General features: G+C 34.3%; 1 protein-coding gene across 1 annotated transcript; it reads right to left on the bottom strand.

Annotated features, from left to right (window-relative positions):
- Window positions 1-283: 283 nt before the first annotated feature.
- LOC138318601 (ribosyldihydronicotinamide dehydrogenase [quinone]-like) lies at window positions 284-20,739 on the bottom strand. The gene is given in 4 exon segments (XM_069261105.1): window positions 284-2,033; window positions 2,303-2,404; window positions 2,681-2,928; window positions 20,556-20,739. Coding segments are annotated over 4 exon segments (810 nt in total). The 3' UTR covers window positions 284-1,757.
- Between the last annotated feature and the right edge of the window lie 3,975 nt (window positions 20,740-24,714).

Raw genomic sequence — 24,714 nt, 5'->3', positions numbered from 1 at the left:
GGGTTAATTTAAAATTATTGAAGCATCGATGTCGCTATGTTTTTTAATTTCATGGGGTTCTTTTTGTTTGCAAACTCTGTGAATCCGCGAAAAGTTGCAAAACAAAATTTATTTGTAGAGCGTAACTACAGTTACCCACATCCGGTTGGGTAGAGTGATCATACTACACTTTATGAAAACACATCGTTATTTAAGCGCAATAAAGTCGAGTGAATTTGAAAGACAAGCGGGGAGACCCGATGTCCATAAAAAACTTTGCGAGCAACAAAATGGTTATGTTTTTTATTTGGGTCATTGCTATATATATTTTTATATCGTTAATGAAATCGCCAAGTAATGACAAATTTTGCTAAACAAACATTTCCTTCTCACAAACCAAGTCGATGTTATTTTGCCATCCTCTTAGCTAGAGTGGGTGTGAAACTTGAATGAATTGGATGCATTTTTTTTTCATACTGAAACATTCTCTGATTTCATCAAATCTAACCTGACATTATAATCGCTATGATTGTTCCTAGCTGATGATAATTGACTCTGATACAAGATTCGCTTATTCTTCGTCTCTATCTTATTGTAACAAAACTAAAGACCTCCATGCATTGAAATTGCAACCACATCGACTCAAAATGTAGAACGTCCAACTACCTATGAGAAATATAAGACATGAAATGCTAACCAAGTTGATACCATATAACCCTTTATCCCTAAATCATATTTTGTCTGGAAATGCTGGTTTGCCAATTATTGCAAATGAACATATTTTTGAAATTGTTCAGACATGTATTCGTGCCAGTAACCGTTTCTAAATTCACTTCTGCGTGAACAGGTTAACTGAACCTCGTCGAAATATCTCCCTTATCTTTACTACTCCCTCTTGTTATGTATGTCCTGATTATCTTAGTTTTCTGGTTCAAAAGATTGAATTTTAGCTGAATTGAATTTAATTTTCTTGTGTGGCACATAGATATGATACCAAGAATGAACTGGAGTGAACAGTGGATGGATCTATGGAATGTGTTTTATGGACAATTGATCTGACGATGGAAAATGACTGTGTAGTTAGTACGTGCCATGCAATAGCTACAGTGGGTATATAATCAGTGTGTACTGTAACTTTATAGTTCTACAAATTAGTTTGGTTATGTCTTAATCTTTTCTTTCTGTTTTCCTACTTCTTACTTTCGCTATATCTTTTGTTTTCTACCTCTCTCTATATATTTTTTGATTACAATATAATATTTCATGTGTATGTCGCTTTCACCAATTTTGTTATATAATAGTTGTGGAGAGGGCTTTTATAAGTTGTCATAACTTGTTCCCAATCCGTTTGTTATAAGCAATAAAATATGCTAAAATCAACTACCTATGCAGATATCTTCATGTGTGTACATTTAAATTATATTGTATGTTCATTCGATACGATACGAAAACACATAGGCTTTGGTAGATATCCTTGTTAAACAGGAAATATTTGTGCTTCCATGTTAATCATAAAGAAAACTTATGGATGTAACTAATTGCAATGACTAGTAGATTAAAATTCAATTAAAACAATTGTTTGATTATATATATATATATACAATGTAATTTCCTCAGCAGGTGTTCATCTTCCATTGTGTAAATAGCCATTTTGACTACACGATGAAAGGTAGCAGTGTCTTATACCCACGTGGAAGATTTATATTTTTAATACATGAAAATATCACACACAAGTAGATGTATGATGCATTACATTCTATGAAAGAATCAGTTCATTTTCAAGACGACATTTTCTTTCCAAGATGGTGTCCCACAGATGGCGCTATATCGTTGTTAGCTTCCTTTTCTATAAACTCGTCCTTCATCACGAACCATTTCTGCGGATCAAAGTTGTCAGTAGATACAAAACTTTGTGGGGCTTCTTTGTGTAATCCCTCCAGTCTTTTGGACCAATTATCCAGCATTTCCTTTCTTTTACTCTCGGGTGAAAAACCAGGAGAGAATGAAACCTGTGGCTGCATTACGTCAAATCCACAGAAACGTAATGTCCCGTACTGAAACAAAGAGAAAAGGACAAGGTAGTGTTTGTTTATCACATGTCATATTTTACATGCATTGTATAAAAATAACCAGCATCATCCCCTGTTATCGCTCTATGCTCAAGCTCTATGTTTATGAAAATGATTGTGTTATTTAGCCGGTTTTTGAAAGACACAATTATACCGTTTCGTACTTTCTGTGTCGCATTAAGCACACCATCGTTATTTTAATCAATTCTTTTGCTTTGGTTTATATATCAAATTAAACTATGGAATATACCCACATGAATAGGCCATAACATCACACGGAGGTCTCCATGAATGCCGCGATCCGAATACATCGTCTCAGATCCTGATGTTGTCATGGACAGAATGGCTCTTTTGCCCTTTAAATATAGTATGGATATGTTCTAAAATCAGCGGTAAGGTGAAAAAATGACATAATCACTAGTTACTCTAATTTTGCTATTTTTTATTATCATCATGAAATACACTACGAATATCAAGATCTACAGCATGATCTACTTGGAAAGAAATTGTTTCAGAAATGGCAAAAAACATAAACCATCTTAAAAAGTAAAATTATGTTCCCTATCAAATATGAACCATTTTTCGACAGAGAGTGAGTAGAGATAATTGCTTAACTATACAAAAAAACTTACCTTCAGTAATCCGTTGTCGTACGTATTGTTAGGAAATTCGAAAGCGAAGCCGGCGATAAGAATCTTATCGAACCAGCCCTTCAAAATAGCTGGAACGGAGAGCCAATGCACAGGGAACTGGAAGATGACAAGATCAGCCCGACGAAGTTTGTTGACCTCTGCTTTTATCTCGTCTTTAAGGGTAGAATGTTCGTACGCATGCTTACCTTCGTACTGGTATTGTAAATGATCAGGGTTTGCTCATGGACCTGTTAAATATTAGTGAAAAAAGAAGTATAAATACAAAGCACAATACATTTTGGTTTATTATGCTTAATTTCCATTATACACCCCAAAAGATCTGTAGCTGAAAAGAATGGAAAAGCAATTATGATAAATCAAGTAAGAACAAAAAAAAAGTTCTGATGGAGGAATAAGACAGAAAAGGAAACATAAAAATGGAAGGATGCATGATGCAACCAAGGATTAAATTAGGTCGCCTTTTACGATCATGTAATGGGGCAGAAGGAATAACATCCTACCTGCAGGACAGCAGCTTAAAGGGTGTTGGATGACAGGTAAAAACTTTATTATGACCATGCTATTTCAATGAGATGGCACTTTAAACCAGTGTATTTACTATTAGTATGTTACTACTATTACAAAGGTCAAAGAAGTAATATCAACAGGATTTTCCAGATGACACGGGATCCAATTAAACGTAAGTCTGTTGGATACGAATTACTTCAACTGGTAAATATGGGACAAGGAAGTAATTCCAACCGTGTGGACAAAACAAAATTGTCAAATTTTCGAGGCTATCTGCCCCTTTATCAAGACAAACAAAACGAACAAGATTACATAATAGGATACGAACAGTAATGCGGGACAAAGTAGACAAATAATGAACTATATAGCACAATGGAGCGCAATTCACCCTTCGGCAGTGGCAGCCGAAGGCCGGATCTACAAAAATGTATCTATGCTGTTCGGCAGAACGCTAAAATATGAGCGATAACTGGAAAGCGTGCCACGTGTGACGTCAAATGTGTGTCGAAATTTATACATATATAGTGCTCATTGGTATAGGATGCAAATTAAGTCGCCTATCTTCTCAGTGTGTTGACAAAGAAGCAAAGTCCCAAATTTAGTCGCCTTTTGCTGGGCAGCATATGTAAATGATCAAAAACGCGTAGAACAGAACGGGAAAATGCTGGAAGTAGGGATAATTAATTGAAAAGCAAGTGATTAATTGATGTCGATAAGTATATTTAACGTTCGTTCATGCCTTTGGGATAGCGGGTCTGTAGATAGGTAATCCAGAATCTCTCTCTCGATCGACGCTTGGTTTGTGTCCAGTAGAAACAGTGCTCAATAGCAATCACCTGCATGTCTTTCCAACTATGGATGGGTAAGTTGAAATGTCTGGCAACCGGATAGTCAGGTTTGTTCTGTTTGATAGACCAGCGGTGATTGTTGATTCTGACGTTGAGTGGACCACCGGTTTCCCGTATTGCATTATGCATTTCCTACACGAGAGGAGGTAAATGACATTGCTGGATTTGCACGTCAGGGCCTGTCGAATGTTGTATGCTCTGTTGTTGATAGCACATTCAAATGTGTCTGTGGATGCTGTGTATGGACACATCATGCACCGTTTATTGTTGCATGTCTGGAATGAACCCGTATGTGCAGCAGGAGCAAGAGGAGGAAGTTTGCTGCTCACTACAAGGTCTTTTACATTTTTGGTCTGCGGTAGGCTTGTAGCGGTGGTTCTGGGAAAATACGCCTAAGTTTTGTTGATGACTCAATGAATTTCCAGTGGTTCCTAAGGATAGAAGGGAGATGTGGTAAGTTAGGATAGAATGTTACCACACATGGAACACGTTGAGTGGCAATTCTGGTTTGGTATACGAGGAGATCTATCTAGGGCGCGGACCTTGTCGATTTCTTGGTCGATCAGATGCAATTTGTATCCTCTTGAGAGAAGGTGGCGTTTCATCTCTTCGCACCGGCGTTTGAAGTTGGAATTGTCGGACACAATTCGACGGATTCGTAATCATGATATGGAATGGAAACAGCAGGACTTGCACAGTTCTAGTGCCTTCCTGCAGGACCGGAAATGGAGCAAGCAAGGCAGCATACAGGCAAATAAAGACGAGGACGAACACAGAGTGCAGGGATAATGTATTGTACTATATACAATACTTACTTTCAGTAATCCGTTATCGAATATATTGTTAGGTAATGCAAAGGCGAAGCCGGCAATTAGAACCCTATCGAACGAGCGCTTTAAAATAGCTGGAACGGAGAACCAGTACATGGGAAACTGGAAGATCACCAGATCAGCCCGACGGAGTTTGTTGACCTCTGCTATTATCTCGTCTTTAAGGGTAGAATGTTCGTACGCATGCTTACCTTCGTTAAGGTATTGTAAATGATCAGGGTTTGCTAATGGACCCGTTTAATATTAGAAAAAAATAGAGCACATATATAAATACAAAGAACAGCTACACATATTGGTTTATTATTATCAGTTTTCATTACAGATTCCAAGATAATTTTAAATGAAACAAAGCTGATAAGAAATGAAAAGGAATTATAAAAAATCAAGTGAGAAAGAAAATAAATGTTCTGATGAAGGAAGAAGAAAGACAGAAGGCCCATTGAACCTGCATAGTTACCTGTTCCAGACTTAGAACACAAGCTACCAACTTTAAGGCTTTATAATTCAATTTTGCTTGTTACGAGCATTTTCATTGGCTTAAAAATTACTTTATCAGCCCATAAAGGAAAAGATGGCGTCGCCGTTCGTAATGTTGCTTCTGATTGGCTGAGATGGAGGCGTAATGATTTCATAGACAAAAGAGTCCCGAAATGATTTTTTAATATTGAAGAGATTATCTATAATAAACTGAATTATAAGGATTAATTCGCGGTTTATTTAGAGTACACTCAGATTTTTGTGTTATATCTTCATAACATAAAAAATCTTAAAAAAAGGTTGTTGACATTCAAAATTTCTTGCAATGAATTTTGAATTTTTTATGGAGGTTCGAGTATAAATTTTAACAGATGATAATAAAAATACTTTGTAACTTTAACATACTTTTTTTTTAAATATTTGATAACTATGTTTTGATTTGACTCATTTTCAGCATTCTGTTGAAGCATTTTTTTCTTCCATTGCAATGATATTGAATTGATTACTCCATAGAACTCAATAAAATTATCTATTTATATTTTCCACATAATTTTTCAAAAGTTAAAAAACGTTATTTTCTACTAAATCCTTAATGAAAAAAAATTCCTTATTTTACACCAACGTTTGTTAATAAAATTTTTGTTATCAATCTTAATAGAATTGTTTAACCATAATAGTTGTGATGCAACCATGGCTGGGGTTGTGGGAGGATCATCACCATTTAACTCTGCCCATGTCATAAATATTTCTTTCCAAAATTGATTTACAATGTACATATTTACTAACTTCTAAAATCCCTTCTTATTTAGTCCGAATACCTTGTCTCCTCCAAATGATTCAATACTATCTAAAATTAATGTCTTCCACGGAAAACAGTTCAATGGGTCTAACAATTTTTAAATCCAGCACATATTCAAAGCATGACAAAAGGTTGAAACCTGAGGTACGTGTATGCCCCCATCATTAAAATCGCCATACATGACTTTACGTTTAACTTTATCTATCTTGCAATCCCAAATATATTTTTAAAAAAAAAAAAACATTTCTGTAATTCTCGGACAATATCTGAAGGAGGGTTTGGTAAGACTGTCAAAGATTGGATAAAAATGGGCAAAGCTAAACTTTTTATGACAGGTACTTTTCCGATGTATGCAATATTTCCAAAAACCAATCAATATTGTCATGGAATATAATTGAAGATTCCTAGCAATTTAATTTTTTCCTTGGTGATTCCACCTTAAGTTTCTTTCCTGCAGTATTTCCTCGCAACAACCCTTTTCGCCCCAATCCATATTGCTTGGGTCGTTAGGTCATCTGACCCTAAGGTGCAGGATGACCTATAGTCATCGGGATTCGTCCGTCGTCGTCCCGCCTTCCGCCGCCAGTAAACTTTTTCCTTTAAAACGCTACTCCTCCTTAACCGATAAGCGGATTTCATCCCATATTTGGTGTGAAACATCATCGGGGAAGGGCAATCATATTTTTTTAATAAATGAGCTTGGTCCTACCCCTAGGGGCTGAGGGGGGGGCCCCAAAAGCGCAGATTTTCTTAATTTTAGCTTTTTAAAATCCTACTCCTCCTTCATCCTTGGATGGATTTCATCAATATTTGGTGTGAAAACATCATTTGAGAAGTATAATCATATCTTATATAAATGAAATAGGTCCTACACCTAGGGGCAGAGGGGCGGAGCCCCCAAAGGGTAAATTTTCTTTAATCTAAGCTTTAAAATCCTACTCCTCCTTCATCCTTAGATGGATTTCATCCATATTTGGTATGAAACATCATTGGGGAAAGACAATCATTTTATATTTAAATGGGTCTGGTCCGACCCCTAGGGGCTGAGGGATGGGGTCCCAAATGTAGAAAAAAGACTAATTTTAATTTTAAATTCCTACTCCTCCTTAACTCTTGAGTGGATTTCATCCATATTTGGTGTGAAACATTATTGGGGAAGGACAATCATATTTTATTTAAATCAGGTTGGTCCGACCCCAGGGGCTGAGGGGTGGGGCCCCAAAAGGGCAAATTTTCTTAATTTAGCTTTAAAATCCTACTCCTCCTTCATCCTTGGATGGATTTCATCCATTTTTGGTGTGAAACATTATTGGGAAAGGACAATTATATTTGATATAAATGAGCCTGCTCTGTTCCCTAGGGGCTGAGGGGTGGAGCCCCAAAAGGGCAAATTTTCTTAATTGTAGCTTTGAAATCCTACTCCTCTTTTTTCCTTGGATAGATTTCATCCATATTTGGTTTGAAACATCATTTGAGAAGTACAATCATATCTTATATAAATGAGAAAGGTCCTACACCTAGGGGCAGAGGGGCGGAGCCCCCAAAGGGTAAATTTTTTTAATCTAAGCTTTAAAATCATACTCCTCCTTCATCCTTAGATGGATTTCATCCACATTTGGTATGAAACATCATTGGGGAAAGACAATTTTTTTTTATTTAAATGGGTCTGGTCCGACCCCTAGGGGCTGAGGGATGGGGTCCCAAAGTAGAAAAAAATCTAATTTTAATTTTAAATTCCTACTCCTCCTTAACTCTTGAGTGGATTTCATCCATATTTGGTGTAAATTATCATTGGCAAAGGGCAATCATATTTTACATAAATGAGCTTGCTCCAACCCCTAGGGACTGAGGAGTTGCGTCCCAAAAGGGGGAATTTTCTTAATTTTTGCTTTAAAATCCTACTCTCCTCAACTCTTGAGTTAATTTCATCCATATTTGGTGTGAAACATCATTAGGGAAGGATAATCATATTTTATATTAAGATTTCAGTATTCCAAAATGGCCGCTGGCCCACTTCCTGTTTTCAGTCTTCAGTCTCTGATCTCAATGAAAATTGGTCTATAGGGGTTTTAAGGGATGGTGAACAACATGCAAACATTTTCATAAAGATTTTGGTATTCCAAGATGGCCGCTGGCCCACTTCCTGTTTTCAGGTTTCGGTCCCCGATCTCAAATGAAAATTGGTCTTAGACGTATAAAGGGATGGCGAACAACATGCAAATATTTTCATAAAGATTTTAGTATTCCAAGATGGCTGCGAGCCCACGTCCTGTTTTCAGGTTTGGGTCTCTGATCTCAGCAAAAATTAGTCTGTAGAGGTTTTAAGGGATGGCGCACAACATGCAAACATTTTGGTAAAGATTTTGGTATTCCAATCTTTTCCATTCTTTCTGTTTTTATATTTCGGATCTGATTTCAATGAAATTTAGTATAAAGGGTTATAAAGTGATACTTATCAGTATGATAAAAATTTTGAAAGAGTTTTGCTGGGCAAACCTCCTGTTTTCAAATTTTCGTCTGCGATTCATTGAATGTAAAAGTACCCCAAAATTTCTTTCAAAATGTTCATACACTGTGCAACTGCATTCTTAATTTGTTGCAGGTGGAGATGGGGGGAGGGAGAGGGTCATTTGGGGGATTATGTATTATTGTCCATTACAATGAGTACATGTACTTGTTTTAGCTTTAAAATCCTACTCCTCCTTAACCCTTGAAGTGGATTTCATCCATATTTTGGGTAAAAGATCGTAGAGGAAGGACTGTCATATTTTATATAAACAAGTTAGGTCCGACCCCTGGGACAGAGGGGCGAGGCTCAGAATGGGGAATTTTAATTAAATTTTGCTTTAAAAGCCTACTCCTTCTTAACCCTTGAGTGGATTAATGCATCCATATTTTGTGTGAAACATCAATGGGGAAGGACAATCATATTTAATATAAACAAGTTAGGTCAGACCCTAGGGGACAGAGGGGCGGGGCTCAGAAGGGGGAAGATATTTCATAAAGGACGAGGTAAGACCCATGAGGAATAGAACGTCAGGGGTCCAAAATGGGAGCTTTGCTGAAATTTGGCTTTAAAATATGACTCCTCCTTCATCCTTGAATGGGTTAAAACCATATATGGATGAAGGGCTACCAAGTTTGTTTAACAAAAGACCTTTACCTATTTCAGAAACTTACATATTCAAAAAAGGAGTTCCTTGCATTGCTTATATTAATTGTTAGCCACTCCTTTTTACTGTGACTGTTGTTTTGTGCCATGAGTCCGATGACCGTTAAGGCCCATGGGCCTCTTGTTTCAATACTTATCTTAAGACCTGACACATAACCAAAATCTTTCAACATTCAATGAGTTTGGATCTTCTGATAATTAAAGGAAGTGTCATCTGCAAATTGATTGATTAAATATTCAGACTCATTTATTTTGATACCCTTAATATCAGGATGGAACTTAATTGTAGCACTTAAAATTTTACACGTAGAATGAAAATGTATGGACTGATAGGATCGCCCTGCCTTACTCCACGTGATATTTAAAAAAAATAGGAACAATGTCCATTATTTGCCACACAACATGAATTCTCGTTATAAAAACTTTTAATCCAGTTTATAAAGGAAGGACCAAAACCATAAAAAAGATACAGTTTTGAAGGTAAAATTAAATTCCAGAGAATCAAAGGCTTTTTCGAAATCAATGAGTAGGAGTAGGCCAGGGATATTCTCTTTTTCTGTTTTACAAATTAAATCATTTATAATCCTACTGCATTCACTAATAAAACCTACATTTTATAAAAAAAAAACCTTTTGGGTTTCACTAATTATACTGTTTAAAACCGATTTATACAGGTTATCATACCTTGGCGTTGAGAAATTGACTGTGTATGTAAACATTTGTATGGGTACCGTCCGATGAATTATGGGAGATGACGTTAACACTAGGCCAGTGCAGGATGCGTAAGGTCTTCGGTGGCTTCTTCTCATATTATATGTCAATAAATCTTCTTTTTTGACTAGTATAAATTAAAAGTGCAAACTAATATAAACATATCCTTGGTCATCCTTACTCCTGTTGAAAGAATTGTAGTTTTGAAATCAATTATTATACATTTGCATATATCCATTTCAGGCATGGGGTAATCGTAATCGTGTAATCATAATTGATTGTAATTAATTAAATTTTCTCAAAGTAATCGACAGTAATCAGTAATCGAAGATATTTCGATTACTTGTAATCGTAATCGTAATCGATTACAGTAAAAATTTACTGTGTAATCGTAATTACATTTCGATTACTTTTCAATTACATTATACTTTATGAAGTTGAATTTAGCAGCCAGTATACTAAGTTTAGAAAGTGTAAAGTTCAACTTGTCTGCTGTAGTTCAACTAAAACTGAAGATAGATGAACAGTGTTTAGTATTGGTCTATAAAAATCTTTTATAATTAGTTTTCTGATGAACTGTAAGGCTCAAAGAAATAAAGAATACAAACGATTTGTCTATACAGGTACACTTTATAGCTAATTTTAAGCGTCACCAGTGTGCCCATGGGCATAAGAGCATTTTGTATTAAACAATGGAAAGCATTGTTTTCATAAAAGTCAACAGGCATTGACTTAATAATTTCATTTTGCAATTAACCAGTTATTAAAATACAAAAAAAAAACACTTTAATATCAAATTAAGAAAATGGTGGTCTTAAAATGGTTGATATTTCCGAATTGATATATAGTTTGAAATCTACATGGATGCGAAGGCTATTAAAAATAATAGAAAATGCTGGATTAATATTTTTTGAAGCACAACATTTCCCAATATCATACGTATCGTATATAGGAACTGATTTTATCAAAAATTATAGAACAAATATTGCATTTTGGAAGTATGTTTTACCATGCATTGGTTAAGGTATCTGAAGCAGTATATGTCAGAACTTCTTCTTTTTTAAGACTTTCTTTATGTTACAACCCTATTATTTGCATTGATAATACATCTTTTTTAACAAAAGATGGCTTGATAAGGGTGTTCAAAATGTTTGTGATTTATTAGACCAAGAGAATAAATTTCTTTCTTTTAATGATTTCAAAGATTCTGTATAGAATCAGATTTTTTTTTCTTTACCGAAGTATATGCGGTTGCATCAAGAAAATATGTAAGAATCTGAATTTAAACCTTTGAATAATTACTTAAAACGATAAATATTACTGAAATAATATATGTAATATTTGTAATATAGAAGTTGAAACCATTGAACACGGTTTTTTTGTAATGTCAATTTTGACAAGGTATGAAAGGAAAAATAAATGAAAAAACTAATAATGTTGTGGAACTTAAATTAGAAACAGTACTCTGTGGCGAGACTAAAACTATTTCAATACCGCTTAACTTTGTTATTCTTTATATGAAGTTTTACATTTTTTCTGTATCAAGAAAAAAAATTAAATATGGAAGGTTTGAGTGTGTTTTTGTACACAAAATGTGATGTTGGAAAAAACTGTCAATTAAAAATAGATGTATTGAGAAATTTGATCAAAAACGGATAAATTGGAAAGATATTTTTGAGTAGATTTAAAATATGCCAATCAATGTTTGTATGATGTTTATGTTGAAATGCTTAAATATGTATGATTTGAATCCTTTTAGGTTTATTTGTGTATTGTCTATAATTATTCGTGTGTGTGTGTGCGTGTATGTGTGTGTGTGTGTGTGTTTTTGTGCTAGTTTTTGTTTGTTTATACAAATATAACCACATTGTTAAACCACACAATAAATACCAATTCATTATGTTACCAGAATATTCAATACACATGAATTTTCTTAATTTTTTTTTTGAACATTTGAAAAAGTTATGTCCTTTTAAAGTTTATCTGTAAAAATTATATTTAGATTCTTGCATACTGTGCGAGAACTCTCCTGTACGAGGACAATATTTTTCGCGGAGTTGACCCCAGGGCACATATCACTCTTCAGCTGGGGAGAATAAAATATTTGTATTGCAAAACAATGCTCCTTTTGATATCCGTGGCATCAACCGACAATCAGAGTTAAACCATACGATATTATTAACTTTTATCGTTGTACTATTGCCTATACTTCAATATATATATGTCTAGAATTCCACGAGAAGCTTAGGATGTATAACAATACATCTCGTACATGGTTATGTTGTCAAAGAAAATATTTTGCCTATACTTGTAGTATACATAATTATGTGTCATTTTGAGCTAAGCTTGATTAATAAGAAAAACCAAGGATGATATACAATCATTCAAAATAGTGTAGTACCTTTTTTAATAGATAAAAAAAACAAATACAAGTCAGAGTGACTAAACATGATCATCCATTTTGATATGAATTAAAATCAAAAGGATTTAAGAGTATCCGATACACATCCCATCTTACTAACCTGTAAAGTCATCTTTGGTGGCCCGGGGGTCGAATCCCTGAGCGTATAAATCCGACACCTGCACTGTATACCCTAACCTTTTTAAAGTGCCAACTGCTGTATCCTTCAGAGCTGCATTAAAAGATTTCGGCTCTTGATGGGCATAAACGATGAGGGCAGATTTTTGCGTTATTTGCTTAGCCATATTGATTTTGGAAGCAAAGTAGTTACTCCCGTGTCATCTGCTTGTCTTTGCTCGAGTGTTACATTGAGGTAGATAATATGGTATTATGTACGATGTTCTATATCGGCCAGCGCGTTATTAGTGTTAAGCAGACGCGACAAGAAATACAAACAAACCAAAGACAAAATCTATAGTTGTTTTCCCGATGAACTTATTCAGATCATATTTTAATGCTTGGAAGAGTAGCGGTTACTGTCTTTAAATAGGCAATAATATGTATTCCCTTTGTTCACATTAGCATACATATTGAAACATGGTACTGAACTTTCATAAGTCATAAAGGAGTTACATATAGCGTGAAAATCCACCCACGAGTTAATTCCATGTATACGTATATGTCTATAATGCTTCCGATTGGACCGTTATTATGAGTACAGCGCCCCCTATATTGACTCTGGTAAATAAAAAAAACCCATCGGGGCTTTTATGTGATATAGGTTACAGTAAAATCATTGATCATTTTTTGAAGGCTCTGGGTTCTGTCCCCTGGCCGAGACACACCAAAGTCTATAAAAGTGGTAGTTTCTGTTCCTGCTTAGCGCTCAGCATACAGGGAGTGGGACAACTGGTTCGCTCGTTGTCAGTATAATGTGACCGGGTGGGGTGTGTTGCTTGGTGTCTTCGGCGGAATGCTTCAGTGATATAGCACTATAAAAAAGGCAACAGTTCCACTATACAAGAAGACACTACATGAATATACCGCAGTCTCCCAAAACACGCACCTCGAACAACATACACGCAACACACAGCATACATGGGAGGCCGTCCTCACATGACCATAGCTGTTAATAGGACGTTAATTAATCAAACAAACAAACAAACAAGCAAAGAATAAGTAAGACAGACACTACACATACGAGTACCCTAAAATAAACATATTCAAGTTATCAATGGTTCACCATACACAGCTTAAGTTGCTGAATCACTGGATATGCCAAGTTTTTTTCTTTAGTTTCGTCTAACCCCCTGTTGTTGCCTTAATGTCAAATTACTGAGATTACACTGTTAAATAGAGGGTAATGATCCGCTGCGTATTTCGTGATTGTGTTTTAACGTCCATGTATACAGAAAGCCATATTGCATGTCAAAACCTGCATAACCATTATGTAAAACAATCCATTGTGACTTTATGCACCCCTTGCCTGTTGCAACAGGGGACTATCCATGTTACCATCGCTCCAGTTAAGGCGACTAAGGGATCTTATTTCATTATAGCTTGCGTCAATCAGACTAGGCGTTTTGTTGTCTCTTTTTACTTCTAGCGACCTAGATTACATAATTTATTTCTCACGCAACATGTAAATTCTTCAAACTAGAGGCCCAAAGGGCCTTAGCGATTATCTGACTACACTTCACCTTACACAATTGCTATTAAAAATGACAAATATGGTAGCTGTTTATCTTAACATTCTACATGGCTTATTTATTATCTTTGTGTGTCTTCCTTATTGCAAAGAGTTTTTGCTTTTTGATCCTTGTGACTATGAATAGGAATCAAGATATTTCATCACACAAAAAACATTATATGGAAAGGTATCATCCTTTCATGGGTAAAGATGTTCAAATGAAATACAGAGAACATATTTGATTTCAAATGTAGATATTTGAGTCTAGAGTCAGCAACATGCAATACAAAATACAAAATATAGATATCCATCATTTGAACAATAATTGGTGTTTAATCGTGTGTATATATATATGTCTAATTAACAAACTAAATAATATAAAGATAATTTATTTATTTTGCATTTGGTGCATGCGCAATCAGTACTTCATATGGGATATGGTGCCACGGATTTTTTTTCAGGATGCAATTAATTATTTTTATTTTATGATTTATTTTTCATATTTAAACTTGAGGTAAAATTAGTAGCTTAAACTTTTCAATGGTGGTAATGGTGTAAAGGAAGTAACTTTTGTAACTGAAGTAAAATACTATATATATCGTCTGCTGCTGCTTCTTGATAGTGAAAAATACCATTTGTCAGCGGTGGAGCATCTTTTTGTAAGGTGAAGTAAACAAAGCGCTGCTAGGATGCAATTACATAGAAAAATAATATAATAACAATAATTCAAAATAATACAATGAGGGCTGTCATATCTGTTACAGCAACACAAATACCAGAGATACACGGGTAATTCCTTACCAACGACAATCGAAAGCTTCTTTAAAAGAAACCCTAGCTGGTATGGAATGATGCATACTTTAAATCTACTGACTGTCAATAAACCCTCTGGCATCAATAGCCATAAAAAAGGAATCCAGAACAGGTGACATAATAATCTGAAATACAACAAATTGTAAGACAGTGCTGAATCTGGAATGTTACAAAGGAAAATTAATGTACATTTTGAGAATGGCCCGAATGGTATTACAGATGCAAACGATATATTTTACTATTGTTGATTTTTTTAATGTTCAATTCATGATTGCATAAATATGGTATGTAAAACAATGATTCACTATATGCTACTAAATTGTATACAAAACTAGTTACACACACACGAATGAATAACATAACTTCCCTTTATGAGATATATGCAATGACTGCTTTGTAAATAACTAATGATATGAAATCTGTACAATAAAGATAATAGTCTCTTGATATGCACAATAGATTTCAAGAAAAGCAATAAAATATTCTCTACGTGTATCTGTTGATAGTTTGGAAGATTGTACACAATACAGTCACATGGAGTAATATTAAACTTTTTCAATACCGCTTAATTTTGTTTTTCTGTATGAAGTTTTACATTTTTTCTGTATCAAGAAAAAAATTAAATATGGAAGTTTTGAGTGTATTTTTGTACACAAAATGTGATGTTGGAAAAATCTGTCAATTAAAAATAGATGCATCGAGAAATTTGATCAAAAACGGATAAATTCGAAAGATATTTTTGAGTAGATTTGAAATATGCCAATCAATGTTTGTATGATTTTTATATGTTGAAATGCTTAAATATGTATGATTCGAATCGTTTTAGGTTTGTTTTATCTTGTCTATAATTCTTCGTGTGTGTGTATTTTTGTGCTAGTTTTTGTTTGTTTATACAAATATAACGGCATTGTTAAACCACACAATAAAATACCAAATCATTATGTTACCAGAATATTCAATACACACGAATTTTCTAAACTTTTTTTAAACATATTGAAAAGTTATGTCCTTTTAACTATAATTGCTTTCACAAAATTTATCTGTAAAAAATATATATTTAGATTCTTTTATACTGTGCGAGAACTCTTCTGTGCGAGGACAAAATATTGTTCGGGGAGTTGACCCCAGGGCACATATCACTCTTCAGCTGGGGGAAATAAAAATCATTTGTATTGCAAAAACAATGATCCTTTTTGTATATCCGTGGCATCAACTGACAATCAGAGTTAATCCATACGATATTATTAAACTTTTATCGTTATAACTTAGTGCCTATATACTTCAACATTTATATGTCTTGAATTCCATGAGAAGCTTAGGATGTATAACAATTACATCTGGGCACATGGGTTTGTTGTCAAAACGAAATTATTTATGCCTATACTGTAGTATAACCTTATTTATTGTGTACCATTTATTGAGCTGGAGGCTTTGGATTAACAAGAAAAAAACATGCGGAGGATGATATACAAATCCATTTCAAATATTGTGTAGAACACTTTTTCTGTAAGATAAAAACAACAAATACAAAATCAGAGTGACTAAAACATGATCTATCCATTTTGATATGAATTAAAATCAAAATGATATAAGAGTATCCGATACACATCCCATCTTACTAACCTGTAAAGTCATCTTTGGTGGCCCGGGGGTCGAATCCCTGGCGTATAAATCCGACACCAGCACTGTATACCCTAACTTTTTTAAAGTGCCAACTGCTGTATCCTTCAGAGCTGCATTGAAAGATTTCGGCTCTTGATGGGCATAAAACGATGAGGCCAGATTTTTGCGTTATTTGCTTAGCCATATTGATTTTGGAAGCAAAGTAGTTACCCCCCGTGTCTCTGCTTGTCTTTGCTCGAGTGTTACATATGAGGTAGATAATATGGAATCATGTACGATGTTCTATATCGGCCAGCGCGTTATAAGTGTTAAGCAGACGCGACAAGAAATACAAACAAACCAAAGACAAAATCTATAGTTGTTTTCCCGATGAACTTATTCAGATCATATTTTAATGCTTGGAAGAGTAGCGGTTACTGTCTTTAAATAGGCAATAATATGTATTCCCTTTGTTCACATTAGCATACATATTGAAACATGGTAGTGAACTTTCATAAGTCATAAAGGAGTTACATATAGTGTGAAAATCCACCCACGAGTTAATTCCATGTATACGTATATGTCTATAATGCTTCCGATTGGACCGTTATTATGAGTACAGCGCCCCCTATATTGACTCTGGTAAATAAAAAAACCCATCGGGGCTTTTATGTGATATAGGTTACAGTAAAATCATTGATCATTTTTTGAAGGCTCTGGTTTCTGTCCCCTGGCCGAGACACACCAAAGTCTATAAAAGTGGTAGTTTCTGCTCCTGCTTAGCGCTCAGCATACAGGGAGTGGGACAACTGGTTCGCTCGTTGTCAGTATAATGTGACCGGGTGGGGTGTGTTGCTTGGTGTCTTCGGTGGAATGCTTCAGTGATATAGCACTATAAAAAGGCAACAGTTCCAGTATACAAGAAGACACTACATGAATATACCGCAGTCTCCCAAAACACGCACCTCGAACAACATACACGCAACACACCGCATACATGGGAGGCCGTCCTTACATGACCATAGCTGTTAATAGGACGTTAATTAATCAAACAAACAAACAAACAAGCAAAGAATAAGTAAGACAGACACTACACATACGAGTACCCTAAAATAAACATATGCAAGTTATCAATGGTTCACCATACACAGCTTAAGTTGCTGAATCACTGGATATGCCAAGTTTTTTCTTTAGTTTTGTCTAACCCCCTGTTGTTGCCTTAATGTCAAGTTACTGAGATTACACTGTTAAATAGAGGGTAATGATCCGCTGCGTATTTCGTGATTGTGTTTAACGTCCATGTATACAGAAAGCCATATTGCATGTCAAACCTTGCATAACCATTATGTAAAACAATCCATTGTGACTTTATGCACCCCTTGCCTGTTGCAACAGGGGACTATCAATGTTACCATCGCTCCAGTTAAGGCGACTTAGGGATCTTATTTCATTATAGCTTGCGTCAATCAGACTAGGCGTTTTGTTGTCTCTTTTTACTTCTAGCGACCTAGATTACATAATTTATTTCTCACGCAACATGTAAATTCTTCAAACTAGAAGCCCAAAGGGCCTTAGCGATTATATGACTACACTTCATTCTTACACAATTGCTATTAAAAATGACAAATATGGTAGCTGTTTATCTTAACATTCTACATGGCTTATTTATTATCTTTGTGTGTCTTCCTTATTGCAAAGAGTTTTTGCTTTTTGATCCTTGTGACTATGAAATAGGAATCAAGATATTTCATCACACAAAAAACATTATATGGAAAGGTATCATCCTTTCATGGGTAAAGATGTTCAAATGAAATACAGAGAACATATTTGATTTCAAATGTAGATATTTGAGTCTAGAGTCAGCAACATGCAATACAAAATACAAAATATAGATATCCATCATTTGAACAATAATTGGTGTTTAATCGTGTATATATATATGTCTAATTAACAAACTAAATAATATAAAGATAATTTATTTATTTTGCATTTGGTGCATGCGCGCAATCAGTACTTCATATGGGATATGGTGCCACGGATTTTTTTTCAGGATGCAATTAATTATTTTTATTTTATGATTTATTTTTCATATTTAAACTTGAGGTAAAATTAGTAGCTTAAAACTTTTCAATGGTGGTAATGGTGTAAAGGAAGTAACTTTTGTAACTGAAGTAAAATACTATATATATCGTCTGCTGCTGCTTCTTGATAGTGAAAAATACCATTTGTCAGCGGTGGAGCATCTTTTTGTAAGGTTGAAGTAAACAAAGCGCTGCTAGGATGCAATTACATAGAAAAATAATATAATAAACAATAATTCAAAATAATACAATGAGGGCTGTCATATCTGTTACGTAGCGAACACAAAATTACCAGAGATACACGGGTAATTCCTTACCAACGACAATCGAAAGCTTCTTTAAAGAAACCCTAGCTGGTATGGAATGATGCATTACTTTAAATCTACTGACTGTCAATAAACTCTAACATTCAATAGCCATAAAAAAGGAATCCAGAACAGGTGACATAATAATCTTGAAATACAACAAATTGTAAGACAGTGCTGAATCTGGAATGTTACAAAGGAAAATTAATGTACATTTTGAGAATGGCCCGAATGGTATTACAGATGCAAACGATATATTTTTACTATTGTTGATTTTTTTTAATGTTCAATTCATGATTGCATTATAAATATGGTATGTAAAACAATGATTTCACTATATGCTACTAAATTGTATACAAAACTAGTTACACACACACAGAATGAATAACATAACTTCCCTTTATGAGATATATGCAATGACTGCTTTGTAAATAACTAATGATATGAAAATTGTACAATAAAGATAATAGTCTCTTGATATGCACAATAGATTTCAAGAAAAGCAATAAAATATTCTCTACGTGTATCTGTTGGTAGTTTGGAAGATTGTACACAATACAGTCACATGGAGTAATATTAAACTTTTTCAAAACCGCTTAATTTTGTTTTTCTGTATGAAGTTTTACATTTTTTCTGTACAAGAAAAAAATTAAATATGGAAGTTTTGATTGTATTTTTGTACACAAAATGTGATGTTGGAAAAATCTGTCAATTAAAAATAGATGCATCGAGAAATTTGATCAAAAACGGATAAATTCGAAAGATATTTTTGAGTAGATTTGAAATATGCCAATCAATGTTTGTATGATTTTTATGTTGAAATGCTTAAATATGTATGATTCGAATCGTTTTAGGTTTGTTTGTATCTTGTCTATAATTCTTCGTGTGTGTGTGTATTTTTGTGCTAGTTTTGTGTTTTTTTGTTTTTATACAAATATAACGACATTGTTAAACCACACAATAAATACCAAATCATTATGTTACCAGAATATTCAATACACATGAATTTTCTAAACTTTTTTTAAACATTTGAAAAAGTTATGTCCTTTTAACTATAATTGCTTTCAAAATTTATCTGTAAAAAATATATTTATATTCTTTTTATACTGTGCGAGAACTCTTCTGTGCGAGGACAATATTGTTCGGGGAGTTGACCCCAGGGCACATATCACTCTTCAGCTGGGGGAAATAAAACATTTGTATTGCAAAACAATGCTCCTTTTGATATCCGTGGCATCAACCGACAATCAGAGTTAAACCATACGATATTATTAACTTTTATCGTTATACTATTGCCTATACTTCAACATATATATGTCTAGAATTCCACGAGAAGCTTAGGATGTATAACAATACATCTCGTACATGGTTATGTTGTCAAAGAAAATATTTTGCCTATACTTGTAGTATACATAATTATGTGTCATTTTGAGCTGAGCTTGATTAATAAGAAAAACCAAGGAGGATGATATACAATCATTCAAAATAGTGTAGTACCTTTTTTGATAGATAAAAACAACAAATACAAGTCAGAGTGACTAAACATGATCATCCATTTTGATATGAATTAAAATCAAAAGGATTTAAGAGTATCCGATACACATCCCATCTTACTAACCTGTAAAGTCATCTTTGGTGGCCCGGGGGTCGAATCCCTGAGCGTATAAATCCGACACCTGCACTGTATACCCTAACTTTTTTAAAGTGCCAACTGCTGTATCCTTCAGAGCTGCATTAAAAGATTTCGGCTCTTGATGGGCATAAACGATGAGGGCAGATTTTTGCGTTATTTGCTTAGCCATATTGATTTTGGAAGCAAAGTAGTTACTCCCGTGTCATCTGCTTGTCTTTGCTCGAGTGTTACATTGAGGTAGATAATATGGTATCATGTACGATGTTCTATATCGGCCAGCGCGTTATTAGTGTTAAGCAGACGCGACAAGAAATACAAACAAACCAAAGACAAAATCTATAGTTGTTTTCCCGATGAACTTATTCAGATCATATTTTAATGCTTGGAAGAGTAGCGGTTACTGTCTTTAAATAGGCAATAATATGTATTCCCTTTGTTCACATTAGCATACATATTGAAACATGGTACTGAACTTTCATAAGTCATAAAGGAGTTACATATAGCGTGAAAATCCACCCACGAGTTAATTCCATGTATACGTATATGTCTATAATGCTTCCGATTGGACCGTTATTATGAGTACAGCGCCCCCTATATTGACTCTGGTAAATAAAAAACCCATCGGGGCTTTTATGTGATATAGGTCACAGTAAAATCATTGATCATTTTTTGAAGGCTCTGGGTTCTGTCCCCTGGCCGAGACACACACCAAAGTCTATAAAAGTGGTAGTTTCTGTTCCTGCTTAGCGCTCAGCATACAGGGAGTGGGACAACTGGTTCGCCCGTTGTCAGTATAATGTGACCGGGTGGGGTGTGTTGCTTGGTGTCTTCGGCGGCATGCTTCAGTGATATAGCACTATAAAAAGGGCAACAGTTCCACTATACAAGAAGACACTACATGAATATACCGCAGTCTCCCAAAACACGCACCTCGCACAACATACACGCAACACACCGCATACATGGGAGGCCGTCCTTACATGACCATAGCTGTTAATAGGACGTTAATTAATCAAACAAACAAACAAACAAACAAACAATATCAGGAAACAGACACTACACATACGAGTACCCTAAAATAAACATATGCAAGTTATCAATGGTTCACCATACACAGCTTAAGTTGCTGAATCACTGGATATGCCAAGTTTTTTCTTTAGTTTTGTCTAACCCCCTGTTGTTGCCTTAATGTCAAGTTACTGAGATTACACTGTTAAATAGAGGGTAATGATCCGCTGCGTATTCCGTGATTGTGTTTAACGTCCATGTATACAGAAAGCCATATTGCATGTCAAACCTTGCATAACCATTATGTAAAACAATCCATTGTGACTTTATGCACCCCTTGCCTGTTGCAACAGGGGACTATCCATGTTACCATCGCTCCAGTTAAGGCGACTTAGGGATCTTATTTCATTATAGCTTGCGTCAATCAGACTAGGCGTTTTGTTGTCTCTTTTTACTTCTAGCGACCTAGATTACATAATTTATTTCTCACGCAACATGTAAATTCTTCAAACTAGAGCCCAAAGGGCCTTAGCGATTATATGACTACACTTCATCTTACACAATTGCTATTAAAAATGACAAATATGGTAGCTGTTTATCTTAACATTCTACATGGCTTATTTATTATCTTTGTGTGTCTTCCTTATTGCAAAGAGTTTTTGCTTTTTGATCCTTGTGACTATGAATAGGAATCAAGATATTTCATCACACAAAAAACATTATATGGAAAGGTATCATCCTTTCATGGGTAAAGATGTTCAAATGAAATACAGAGAACATATTTGATTTCAAATGTAGATATTTGAGTCTAGAGTCAGCAACATGCAATACAAAATACAAAATATAGATATCCATCATTTGAACAATAATTGGTGTTTAATCGTGTGTATATATATATGTCTAATTAACAAACTAAATAATATAAAGATAATTTATTTATTTTGCATTTGGTGCATGCGCAATCAGTACTTCATATGGGATATGGTGCCACGGATTTTTTTCAGGATGCAATTAATTATTTTTATTTTATGATTTATTTTTCATATTTAAACTTGAGGTAAAATTAGTAGCTTAAACTTTTCAATGGTGGTAATGGTGTAAAGGAAGTAACTTTTGTAACTGAAGTAAAATACTATATATATCGTCTGCTGCTGCTGCTTCTTGATAGTGAAAAATACCATTTGTCAGCGGTGGAGCATCTTTTTGTAAGGTGAAGTAAACAAAGCGCTGCTAGGATGCAATTACATAGAAAAATAATATAATAACAATAATTCAAAATAATACAATGAGGGCTGTCATATCTGTTACAGCAACACAAATACCAGTGATACACGGGTAATTCCTTACCAACGACAATCGAAAGCTTCTTTAAAAGAAACCCTAGCTGGTATGGAATGATGCATACTTTAAATCTACTGACTGTCAATAAACTCTGGCATCAATAGCCATAAAAAAGGAATCCAGAACAGGTGCCATAATAATCTGAAATACAACAAATTGTAAGACAGTGCTGAATCTGGAATGTTACAAAGGAAAATTAATGTACATTTTGAGAATGGCCCGAATGGTATTACAGATGCAAACGATATATTTTACTATTGTTGATTTTTTTAATGTTCAATTCATGATTGCATAAATATGGTATGTAAAACAATGATTCACTATATGCTACTAAATTGTATACAAAACTAGTTACACACACACGAATGAATAACATAACTTCCCTTTATGAGATATATGCAATGACTGCTTTGTAAATAACTAATGATATGAAATCTGTACAATAAAGATAATAGTCTCTTGATATGCACAATAGATTTCAAGAAAAGCAATAAAATATTCTCTACGTGTATCTGTTGGTAGTTTGGAAGATTGTACACAATACAGTCACATGGAGTAATATTAAACTTTTTCAATACCGCTTAATTTTGTTTTTCTGTATGAAGTTTTACATTTTTTCTGTATCAAGAAAAAAATTAAATATGGAAGGTTTGAGTGTATTTTTGTACACAAAATGTGATGTTGGAAAAATCTGTCAATTAAAAATAGATGCATCGAGAAATTTGATCAAAACGGATAAATTCGAAAGATATTTTTGAGTAGATATGAAATATGCCAATCAATGTTTGTATGATTTTTATGTTGAAATGCTTAAATATGTATGATTCGAATCGTTTTAGGTTTGTTTGTATCTTGTCTATAATTCTTCGTGTGTGTGTATTTTTGTGCTAGTTTTTGTTTGTTTATACAAATATAACGGCATTGTTAAACCACACAATAAATACCAAATCATTATGTTACCAGAATATTCAATACACATGAATTTTCTAAACTTTTTTTAAACATTTGAAAAAGTTATGTCCTTTTAACTATAATTGCTTTCAAAATTTATCTGTAAAAATTATATTTAGATTCTTTTATACTGTGCGAGAACTCTTCTGTGCGAGGACAATATTGTTCGCGGAGTTGACCCCAGGGCACATATCACTCTTCAGCTGGAGAGAATAAAATATTTGTATTGCAAAACAATGCTCCTTTTGATATCCGTGGCATCAACTGACAATCAGAGTTAAACCATACGATATTATTAACTTTTATCGTTATACTATTGCCTATACTTCAACATATATATGTCTTGAATTCCACTAGAAGCTTAGGATGTATAACAATATATCTCGTACATGGTTATGTTGTCAAAGAAAATATTTTGCCTATACTTGTAGTATACATTATTATGTGTCATTTTGAGCTGAGCTTGATTAACAAGAAAAACCAAGGAGGATGATATACAATCATTCAAAATAGTGTAGTACCTTTTTTGTAAGATAAAAACAACAAATACAAATCAGAGTGACTAAACATGATCATCCATTTTGATATGAATTAAAATCAAAAGGATTTAAGAGTATCCGATACACATCCCATCTTACTAACCTGTAAAGTCATCGTTGGTGGCCCGGGGGTCGAATCCCTGAGCGTATAAATCCGACACCTGCACTGTATACCCTAACCTTTTTAAAGTGCCAACTGCTGTATCCTTCAGAGCTGCATTAAAAGATTTCGGCTCTTGATGGGCATAAACGATGAGGGCAGATTTTTGCGTTATTTGCTTAGCCATATTGATTTTGGAAGCAAA

Source organism: Argopecten irradians, chromosome 3, assembly GCF_041381155.1.
Source record: "Argopecten irradians isolate NY chromosome 3, Ai_NY, whole genome shotgun sequence".
NCBI lineage: Eukaryota > Metazoa > Mollusca > Bivalvia > Pectinida > Pectinidae > Argopecten > Argopecten irradians.
This window is presented reverse-complemented; position numbering and strand designations above follow the sequence as displayed.